At 39.1% G+C, this 11474-nt stretch overlaps 1 protein-coding gene and 1 long non-coding RNA gene across 3 annotated transcripts; one reads left to right on the top strand and one right to left on the bottom strand.

Moving 5' to 3' along the window:
- Positions 1-336: 336 nt before the first annotated feature.
- LOC131011554 (autophagy-related protein 8C-like) lies at positions 337-2460 on the bottom strand. Of its 2 annotated transcripts, XM_057939324.1 has the most exons (6): positions 2364-2460; positions 2150-2213; positions 1519-1574; positions 1389-1441; positions 680-798; positions 337-597 (listed from the first exon to the last, which is right to left on the bottom strand). In XM_057939324.1, the coding sequence occupies exons 2-6, from the start codon at positions 2184-2186 to the stop codon at positions 503-505; spliced, it is 360 nt and encodes a 119-aa protein (XP_057795307.1). In that variant the 5' UTR covers positions 2187-2213; positions 2364-2460; the 3' UTR covers positions 337-502. The 2 variants fall into 2 exon arrangements, with proteins under 2 accessions (XP_057795307.1, XP_057795305.1); XM_057939322.1 differs by having other exon boundaries at positions 337-798.
- A 6672-nt stretch (positions 2461-9132) lies between these two features.
- On the top strand, positions 9133-11191 carry LOC131011553 (uncharacterized). The gene is made up of 3 exons (XR_009097013.1): positions 9133-9550; positions 10386-10446; positions 10947-11191. It is a non-coding gene; the product is annotated as an uncharacterized LOC131011553 (long non-coding RNA).
- Positions 11192-11474: the final 283 nt, after the last annotated feature.

Below are 11474 nucleotides of genomic sequence, written 5' to 3'. Positions count from 1 at the left end.
TCCAAAATCTGATGGTAAAGATTGTACCTCAACCCGAAGTTATCTTTACTCCGAAACTTTTGAGTACTAATTCCCAAGGAAAAAGATTCTAGTGTTATAAGGAACTTAGGCATTTACATTGGATAGTAGATTGAATTTACATTACATTCATATTGAGTAATTGAAGGATTACATCATCCAACAAGCACAAATTATTCAATCCATCAAAATAGATGGTGTAATAAGCCTTCTAACATTAGCATTCTTTATTTCCCCAAAAAATAATATGATTCTGAATCCATACAGAAGATAGAGATCAAGATTATAGCTAGTAGAAGTACTACACAAATAAGGCACTGATAAGGAAACTGAATTATATATAATTAGATGCCACTAAAGTATCGACATTTTCCAATTCAGAAAAGTCAAAGACAATCTTTCGAGAAGATAACACCAGAAGGATAACTGAAAATATTTACAAAGCGTTATTTGACTATGTACATAGCTCCACTGAGCTTCAATCTCAGAGCAATCCAAAAGTATTCTCGCCACTGTAAGTCATGTATAGGAACCCATCCTCATCTTTATTTTCCTCATAGATAGCTGACATCATTGCAGCTGTAAAAATAAGGGAGCATATTTTTAAAAAGATGAAACAAGAACAAGCAAAGGACTACTGGATTAAGAAGTTTCTCCTCACCTGTAGGAGGGAGCACATTCTTCACAAAGATAAAGATGGCTTTCTCAGCACTGAGCTTAATTCTTTTGCGGACAACATATACAAATTGCCCGACAGTAAGATCAGCAGGAACTAGATACCTGCAGTTTTATTTTAATAAAAACATCAGCAAAATGTTACATCTAGTTAAGTATAATACTTGGTCCAGTATTCCCCACTTCATTTCTCCCTTACATGGAAATAGCAAAAACTAATGTTTGCCTGCCTAACTAGCTGCAGCTAATACAATCTAGAATTAGAGTTTCATTTTCTCAAGTTAAAAGATGTACTCCCTCCGTTCATGATAAAAGTTCCTAGGAAGGAGTGGCACAGGTATAAGACAAAGTTATTGAGTGTATTGAGATTTGAGAGTGGTGATAATGTGTTTCAATTAGTATTGGAAGTGGTGAAAACGTGAAAATTAAGGGTAATGGGATATTATAAGTGGTGTGTTATAGTCCAAAAATAGAATATGAAGTTTTTTGTGGAAGTCCCAAAAAGGAAAAGTATGAAGTTTTATCATGGATGGAGGGAGTATTAATTTTGCTTTGGACACGTACGTCACTTATCTGGAATTTCTAGACCGATGAAATAGAGTTAATCACAAGTAAATCTACACACAATAAACATGTAGCTCCTACTAGACACTATGAACGGCCAGGTATGGGAATAACATGAAGATGCAACTAACTTTTTCTTGTCAATATCAGGGATGTCACTTCTTTCGGCCTTCTCCACGATAACCTGCACGGCATGAGAAACAAAACTTAGTATATGATCAAGTATCCAAGGCTCAAGTTGTTCTTTTAAACCCGTACTACCGGGATTCTGTCAGGGTACTTCTCCCTAATACGAGCAGCTTCAGCCTGTCGCCTCTCTGCACCATGTAAAACAGTACATTAATGTCAATGATCAACGAAAAATCAACAGAAAGGAAAATAGAAGTGCGGTTGACACTAAAGAGGTGTTCACTTTTGATAATTGATCATATACATGATTGAGAATTTTTATCCTCATTAAATCTCCAATCCCACCCTTTCAATGAGATATGAATGAAGCAAAATTAGCTTTCACTCACATAATCGTGTGATGAAATTATTTCCAGCATCAAAACTTACTAACTACAAACCACACATACAGGTTAAACTCAACATTAATTTACTGTGAGGTAAAGTTTCCTAATTCACATCAACCAGAAGCAAACCAAGAAAGAGTCAATCATCCGACATCACACACAAAACACCAATTATATGATACAGATCATACCGATATAATTGATCAAAGGTAGCAAATAATATATCAAAAAAACCCGACCCAGATCCGGCGAGTCCGAAGACAGTGAAATTGGGACCTCAAACTAAAGCGAAATTCAATAAAATATACCGATCAAATAACCGAAGCAAGACCTAGATAGGAATTAGGGTTAGTCAACGATGAGAAAAGGGGTTATACCGAGAGGGTGTTCCAACTTAAACGAGCTTTTAGCCATGGCGTCGGCGAGGGCAATCGAATTTGCCTAACAGAGAAAGGAAAAGAAGAAGAAAATTAGGATCCAATTCTTTCCCTAAAGTGAGAAGTGATGATGGTTGTGCAATTGAACGATCGAACCCTTTACGGAATAAATAAATGAGCGCAAAATAGAAAAAATAATAGACTTGAGCCCTACGTATACGAGACGGATGAAGAGTGTGGAGCAATACAATCTACTACTTCTCTCTCATATTTATTTATCCCAAAATTTGTTTTTTGTAAAAAAAAAATATAAACTGAAATAAAACAAAATGCTTGATTGGGTCAATATTGATTAGATATTAATGCATGGAATTCAAACCGAAAATAGCGATTAACGCGTGATCGGTGAATCAATTTTTATTTATTTATCCAAAAACTTGTGTTATGACCTTTTCGTAAAAATATAAATTGAAATAAAATAAAATAAAGTAATGCTTGATTGGGTCAATATATATATCTTTATCTATCTATCTATACTATATTAAAAAGGGAGTTTTCAATTTGAAATCAATTTCAAATTGATTTCAATGGCAATTTTGTGAACATTGATTTCAATGTATGTTTCGACAAGAGTATCAAGACCTAAGAATGAGATTCGAAAATCTCCTTAGGGAGCACAAGCAAATCATCAGAGAAACTCACTATATGCAAGATGCTCAAAGGATTGTCATGCGCTATGTCTCAGACGAAGACGAAGCTGATAGAAGAAATATTCAAGAGAGCAGACTAATCAACAGACTGAAACTTCTTCAGTCTCAGAAACAAGAACTTATGTCACGTCTTGAAGAAACAGAAAAGAACTTCAAAAAGAAGTCAGAAATATTTGAAGGAGTGATTCATGAAGCAACGCTTCAGACAAGAAGAAAGATGAAACAAGAGAAGAAGGTGCAGTAACAGTCAACACCGGAATGGCTAAAGAAGAATCAGTCATCTATTAAGGGGGAACTTCCACTGCTCTCAACTTCTAATTCAATAATAGTTGACTTGTAAGTTTCTCTCAATGAGCTCATAAGTTTTAATGACCATTTTTCATTTACATCTCTCCACTGAAAACTGTTACAAGGCTGATTTGTCTTGATAAATATCTTTTCCTTTTGCTCAATGACACTTAGAATTTTCGTCTAAATATAGTTGTCACACGTTCGCACGATCTCGCCCTTTTTACTAACAAGCGGACTGATCCACGTGTCACGTCTCTATTTGCACGAATTTCAAAAGATCATTGAAAACGCCTTGTGCACGATCTTCCACATTATCTTCAAAATCGTTTCATCTTCTACAAAAGATTTACTCAATCTCTGAGAATTCATTCGCTTCAAATCAAACAAGTGTCTTCTTTTCTCACAACTCACCGTGAAATCCACAGTTCAATCTCTGTGAGAAAATTTCAAGATCTTTGCAGAAACATCCCTTTCCAAACCCTTCTCATGGCAAGATCTTCGAAATCTGCCTCTCAACAAGTCGTTTGTTACGAACCCTTCGTCACAAATGAGGCACTTCAGAAACTTTCTGAATACTGCAAGATCAATGAGATCTTGAGTCGTCATGGATGGACAAAGTTTCTTCACAGTTCACCAGAATTCTTTCTCGATGAACAGACCATCAGAATGTTCTATGACACCATTCAGATTGACAAGTCGACTGGAGAATGCACAACAAACATCGACATCTACACCAACAAAGATTTCACAGAGTCAATAAAATTTACTGTCAACATCTCTCAAGCAGCAAGAGAACTGTTCAACCTTCCAGCTGAAGGACCTGCACCAATCTTCTCAAACGAAGAAGCAGCCAATCTCATGAGAGACACCCTGATGGATGATGTCTCCTCCAACCTGGACATCAAGAACGGCTTGAGCATGTCAAAACTGCATTCCCATCTCAGACCCATTGCCGAAATGATCAAGAAATGCTGGTTTGGCATCCTTGGATCACCGGGTCATCTGTCAAGACCACACAAACTGGTACTGATCGCACTGCTTCAAGAAGGCCCATTCAACTGGGAAAAGGGCATATCTTCAAATTCTTGCTGAACAAAAGAGAGAGACTCATTCCTCCAGACATCTACGACAAGGAACAAGAGTGTCATCCCTAATCCTTCACAGCACGAAAAGGATTCAATGCTTCTGGAAGAACACCACCAAAGTATCTTCCACAATTCATCTCTTTGAAGAACAAAAGAGCTCAACCAAAGGGACTTCCAACTTGCTTAGTGAAACCCCTGTTTGAACAACAGAGGCTCACTACAAAACTCGAGGTTCAGTCACAAGGAACCTTGATAGGTCTTCAACTCCAGTCAAGATCTCTCTTGACTTTCCTCAGCAACAATCTAAAGAGGACTCTGAAGAAGCTGCACAAAGGACTCCAGAGGAAGCACTGATTCCGGATACCAAAGCTTCTCACCAACCACAGTCATCCTCTGCTGACCCTCCTCAATTTCAAGAAGAACAACCACCAAAAGAGTCACAAGCAGCTGACAAAGAAGGAAGTCCAACAGAAGAGCTCCATCCTCCTCTCACCGGATTCTTCCACTTCTGCCTTGACAGCTTCAACAAGAAGGTCAAGTTTGCAGAGCCTGCTGATCTCAATGATGCATCTTCATCCTCAGTGACTCCACTCGCGCTTCTTAAGAACTATCTGACACTTCTGGCTCAACATTGTGTCACTACCACTTTTCCCTTAATCATGGCAACCGAGCATGCTGAAGAGTTTCAAGGCCTCGTCAGCTACTTCTTCTTCATTTTCGTCAAGACAACGCCCAGATCCAAATTTCAGGGAATTGACGAAGTTCTTACAAATGCTGAAATGGAAGCTCTAGAGAACAGTGTCTTTGAAAAATTTAAAATCACAAATCTCTAGGATGCAATCCATGACTGGTCTCCCAACTTCAGACAGTATCTAATCTCCAAAGGTCTTTTCAAGGAAGATCACAACAATGATGATGAAACTCATCCTGAGTCTCCAATTCGTCAAACAGGGAATGAAGACTCAGCTGATGAAGGTCCGAAGTCAGCAAGGCCTCTCTCTTATGAAGAAATTCAAGTGCTTGACGAAAGGCTGCTCATTCAAGAAGATGAGACTTACGATCTCAAGGTTAAACTTGCCTTCCTTGAATCTACTGTCATGAATCTTCAACAATAATTGGGAATTCAGACCAAAGACAACGCCTTAAGGCTTAAAACGGAAAGAGCTGATCAGGAGTTGAGTATATCATCACCAATAAGAGGGATGACGACAGTAAAACATGTGTGCGTGAACTTAGAATTGAACATAGGATCACTCAAGATGGTAGTGAACAACTCTTATGTTATACCGATGGGAGATGTGGACATAATCGTAGGAATGGACTGGCTAGCTGAGAACTACGCCACCATCCTTTGCAACGAAAGACGAATCTCGTTTCGACCCCCAGAAAGGGAACCAACGCATTTCCACGGAATCAGCATGGGGAGAAGAAAGATGATCATCTCTGCTCTGCAAACAATAAAAATGATGGAGAAAGGATACCCAGCCTACCTCGTGTATTTGCACGGAGAGCCAGGACTCGAAAAGAGCATAGAAGATGTGGAAATTGTGCGAGACTTTCCAGATGTGTTTTCCAGAGATTCTGCCAGGACCGCCACCAGATAGGCAGATCGAATTTACCATTGATTTGGAACCGGGATCAACTCCCATTTCAAAGGCAATGTATTGGATGGCTCCGACGGGGTTTGGAAGAACTCAAGATACAACTCCAAGAACTTTTAGACCTGGGGTTTATTAGACCAAGCGTATCAGCCTGGGGTGCGCCCGTACTTTTCGTGAAAAAGAAGGATGGCACATTGCGAATGTGCATAGACTATAGAGAATTGAACAAAGTAACACTAAAAAACAAGTATTCTCTACCAAGGATAGACGACCTCTTTGACCAGCTCAAGGGAGCGAGTGTGTTCTCAAAGATAGATTTGCGGTCGGGATATCATCAGCTGAAGATTCGACCAGAAGACGTACCTAAGATGGCCTTCCGAACTAGATATGGCCACTATGAGTTTGTAGTTATGCCATTCGGATTAACCAACACACATGCCATGTTCATGGACCTCATGAATCGAGTGTTCCACCTGTACTTGGACAAATTTGTCTTAGTATTCATAGACGATGTCTTGGTATACTCGAAGGATGAGAAAGACCATGAGGAACATCTGAGGATTGTCCTAGAAATGTTGAGGAGGAAGCGCCTTTATGCCAAGTTCAGCAAGTGTGAATTTTGGCTCAAGGAAGTCACGTTCTTGGGGCATATTGTGTCATCAGAAGGGATTAAAGTGGACCCTGAGAAAGTGAAAGCGGTGCGTGAATGGAGATCGCCTACTAACCCTAATGAGATAAAAAGTTTCTTAGGATTGGCAGGTTACTATCGGAGGTTCAAAGAAGGATTTTCCAAAATCGCAAGGCCAATGACGCAGCTACTTAGGAAAGGGATAAAGTTTTCTTGGACAGAGGAGTGCGAGAAGAGCTTCCAAGAACTCAAGGAAAAGTTAACTACTGCACCAGTGTTAGCCATTCCAACAGCCGACAAGGAATATGTGATCTACACAGACGCGTCCAAAAACGGACTTGGTTGCATACTGATGCAAGAAGGAAGGGTGATAGCATACACATAGCGAAAACTTAGACCACATGAACTGAACTACCCGACCCATGATCTAGAATTAGCTGCAGTGGTGCACGCACTGAAGATTTGGAGACATCACCTATACGGAGTTAGGTGCGAGATATTCACAGACCATAAAAGCCTAAAATACTTTTTGGAGCAGAAGGATCTTAACATGAGATAAAGGAGATGGCTCGAACTAGTGAAGGATTATGATTGCTGTATTCACTACCACCCGGGCAAGGCTAACATAGTGGTTGATGCATTGAGTCGTAAGACTCAATCTACATTGGGATCTCTTATCGCTCGAGAGAAGGAGCTCATAAAAGAATTCGGCAAGATGAGCATAGAAGTGGTCAAACCACCAGGAACAATGGCAAGCGTTGTTGCAACGATACCTAAGAACGATGATCGTAGAAGCACAAAGAAAGGATGAGAAAATGAAGAAGCTTCGAGAAACAATAAGAAAATGAGACCTCAAGAACTACCAAGAAGCATCGGATAATGCTATATTCTTTGAGGGAAGGATATGCATTCCCCACGACAATGAGCTAAAGGATACAAATCATGAGCGAAGCTCACGATACCCCTTATACTGCCCACCCAGGAAGCACTAAGATGTATCAGGATCTAAAGAAACATTTCTGGTGGGAAGGCATGAAGAGAGACATAGCATCATTTGTAGAGAAATGCCTAGCATGCCAGCAGGTGAAGGCCCTACACCAACGGCCGTATGGAAAGTTGCAATCATTAGAAATTTCGGAATGGAAATGGAAGCACATTGCAATGGATTTTGTGACCAGCTTGCCCAAGACAAAGAGGGGAAACACTGCCATTTGGGTAATAGTGGATCGACTCACGAAATGTGCCCATTTTATACCAATACCAATCACGTATGGATCAGACAAGTTAGTTCAGTTGTATGTTCGAGAGATTGTGCGCTTACACGGCGTGCCCATGTCAATTACTTTAGATCGAGACTCAAAGTTCACATCTAGATTTTGGAGGAGTTTGTAAAAGGAGTTGGGCACGAGGCTAAATTTCAGCACCGCCTTCCACCCACAGACCGATGGACAATCCAGATCCTCGAAGACATGTTAAGAACAATGGTGTTAGACAGAGGCGGAAGTTGGGAGTCAGTGCTGCCGTTGATCGAGTTTGCTTACAATAATAGTTATCAGGCAACCATTGATATGGCACCTTACGAGGCATTGTATGGAAGGAAGTGCAGATCCCCACTTTACTGGGATGAAGTGGGTGAGAGAAAAATTTTAGGACCGGACGCGGTCAGTGAGATGATTAAGATAGTTCGCTAGATCAGATGACGAATAAAGGAGGCACAAGATAGGCAAAAATCTTACGCTGATGCACGCCGAACTGAGTTACATTTTGAAATAGGAGACAAGGTCTTCCTAAAGGTATCGCCCTCCAAACGGATTAGGTTTGGTGTCAAGGGAAAACTTAAACCTTGATTTGTAGGACCTTATGAGATTCTAAAGAAGATAGGCCCAGTGGCCTATAAGTTGGCGTTACCGCCAAGTTTTGGGAACATTCACAATGTTTTTCACGTATCACAACTCAGGAAGTACGTTTATGATCCAAAGCACGATCCATCAAGAAGAGATGATCCTTAGCCCAGACTTGAGTTATGAAGAAAGACCCGAAGCCATTTTGGATTGGAAGGTACAACAGAAATAAGTCAATCACATCAGTGAAAGTCTTATCGAGACATCATGGTCAAGAAGAAGCAACTTAAGAATTAGAGGATGAGATGAAGAAGAAATACCCAGAGTTGTTTCCCGAAGGTGAGATTTCAAATTTCGGGACGAATTTTTTTTAAGGGGGTGAGGATGTAACGCCCGTATTTTTTTGAGCCTAATATTCCTTAATTTGGTCTTATTAAGGATTTTATTATTTACTAATAGAGTATTTATGCATCCGGGCGTATAATGAGTTATGATTTACAGTGAGTTTAATTGGAAGCGATTTTAATTTATCGGGCCTTAGAAACCCAACCTCACTCTATTTTTGTTGAATGTTTATGTGATTATTTTCACTTGGTGGAACATCCACACATGATTATTAATGCATTGATATTATGATATTATTAATATCATAGAGACATATATATTTTTCCTATATCATAAGTAAAATATATTTTCCTACATTCACTAGTGAGAAATATTTTTCCTACATTCACTTTCTCATAGTTTTATTTAATTTTCATGAGATGCATGCATATAGTATAAGTATGGGTGTAGTATAATGAGGTAGTAGGTGATTAAATCCCCTCATCTTAGAATAAGATAAAAAAAAAAAGACTCCCTCTCTCTCCCCCTCCCCTATGGACGTCCCCTCCCCTCTCTCTCTCTCTTCCTCACTTTTCTTTTTCCTCCCTTATCCACCAATCAAGTGAGGATACCCAAAGATATGCCTAAGATCCTCAAGATTGAGGGAATATCACAAAAGTCAAGAACACTTCCCCTTTTTCCCTTAAAGTGTCGGCCCTCCCCCCTTCTCTCCCTCACACTTTCTTCTTCTTCTTCTTCCTCCATTTTGGCAAAGGAAAATGCTTCCAAGACTCCACCTTTATACACCCAAAAGCTAAGAAATTCCTCAAACTTTCAAAGATTCAAGGTTTAAGCATCAAGTAGGGAAAAGCTTCAAGAAATCCTAAGCATCATCTACTTCATTTCTTTGATCTTCTTGGAGTAAGCTTCTAACCTTCATTTTGTGTGTATATAGCATGATATGTGTTATGCAATTTCTACCAAAAAATACAAAACTCTTACTACCAGTTTCTGCCAAAAATAGGAGTGTCATGAACATTCATGTAAAATTTCAAGTCATTTGGACTTCATTTACTACCTTTTTAAAATACAAAACTCTTACAACCAATTTCTGCCAAAAATTTCAAAAGACAGACCCTTGAGCCATCTTTTCCTGTACCTTTCTGCCACTCTATGCTTCTCAAATTTTTATGGTGGAAAGATAAATGTGTCGGGTATCTACAAACAAAAATTCAGACTATTTTGACAATGTTTACTATTTTTTAAAAATCAAAACTTCCAGTTGCCCGAATCTAGTGAATTTGGTAGACGGTAGGAAAATGGCCATATCTTTTTATCCACTTGGAGTTTTTCAGCCTACGTTTTTTAAATGAAACTAGACTCAGAGAAATTTCAGTGATGTAAATTTCGAACCCAGGAGAGTCCTGAGTGAAAACAGTTTATTCTTCAAAGTTGAGTCAGTGTAGAGGCAGTGAGTGCAGTTGTTCCAGATTTTGTACTTATGCATTCATATGAGTCTTATTTATGTGTGAATGACTTATGTGGACTTTTGAGTGCTATTCACCTATAAAATTAAGAGTCTTATAGTTGGGCAAAGATGTCCCCTACTTGAGAAGTCCACTTGGGTTATTAGTAAAAGGGGTATAAGATAAGGTTAAGCTTGTGATAAGGGTATAATATGGAGATTGAGTTGGATTGGTTTCTAACTAGAATTCATTTTGTCGCATGGCAACCTCAACGATGCCAATCACTAAAGGCACGAGTGACAACCGACGTTAGAACGACGCCGAGCTCTACTTCTCCGACACCGAAGACAAGTGGGTTTATTTTTATATATATCAAATGATTTCAATGTTTCATTTGAACAAGTTATTTCTTTACAAAATTTTTGAACTGAAAGTTATTTCAACTATTGTCTTGCCATAAATGTTTCAGTTTTAGTATGATATCTATCTACAATTATGTAATCGAATTCGGGCCCTGAGCAGTTGATAGCTATCCTGCCGGGACTAGTGTACACCAGTGACCGTGAGTCATCGAGCGGGTTGGCCGATCAAGTGTCCGTGAGAGATGGCCACCTCTCCGGCACAGAGCTTCAGATATAATAAATTACAAGAGAACTTAGACTGATCAGTCGAACTTTAAGAATCACAAATGATTTCAGTAGGCTTGGGCTCCTTTAGCGAAAAATCTCCTTGATGTACTGTTTATAATGGCATGACAATTTACAGTTTGAAGCATGTATTTTTTATACCTAGGCATATATGTCCACTGAGTACTTTAGTACTTAGCCCTACATATATTTCTAAATATGCAGGTTGAGCAGCTGACGGTGGTGATGAAGTGACGAGCGAGACTTCTTTTGTCTCAGTATTATGTATTAGTGAACTCTTGGGGTACATGTCTTCATACATGTAATTAGAACCCTTATTCCGCTGCGTACTCAGAAATCTTATGTTATTTTGGCTAAGTCGGAGTTATCTGAACTTACTAGTTTATTTGAGTCAATATGATTAAACCTCCGTTACATTATAAATGTTCCTTTTGTTAACAACAATTAAATATGATCCTTCCTTGTTTAATTATCCCCATTTCTACCCCGCTTCTGATCTCCCTCCCTTAGTCACGGTTTCCCCCGTTTAATTATCCTTAATTAGGTCCGGTCGTGACAGGATGCGTTCTCCGTCTCTCTCAGTTCTCAGGAAAAATAAAATATGATAAAAGGTGATTTCAATATGTTTTTGGGGAGTATTTATATGCCCTAGGTCTTAAAATATAGGTCAAAACCGTGTAGGATCGAAAAATAGCTGAAATAACTCCAAAAATGCGCAAAAATTGAGCTGTT

This window comes from Salvia miltiorrhiza, chromosome 2 (genome assembly GCF_028751815.1).
Source record: "Salvia miltiorrhiza cultivar Shanhuang (shh) chromosome 2, IMPLAD_Smil_shh, whole genome shotgun sequence".
Classification (NCBI taxonomy): Eukaryota; Viridiplantae; Streptophyta; class Magnoliopsida; order Lamiales; family Lamiaceae; genus Salvia; species Salvia miltiorrhiza.
The sequence above is the reverse complement of the archived record's forward strand: the minus strand, read 5'-3'. Positions and strand labels throughout refer to the sequence as shown.

Bases quoted from the DNA above. Each gene is read 5' to 3' on its own strand.
- LOC131011554 (XM_057939322.1), bottom strand. From the start codon at position 2,186: ATGGCTAAAAGCTCGTTTAAGTTGGAACACCCTCTCG. The intron at 1,442-1,518 runs GTAGTACGGGTT...CATGCCGTGCAG, and splicing joins AGTACCCTGACAGAATCCCG to GTTATCGTGGAGAAGGCCGA. The intron at 799-1,388 runs GTTAGTTGCATC...ATAAAACTGCAG, and splicing joins CCTGATATTGACAAGAAAAA to GTATCTAGTTCCTGCTGATC.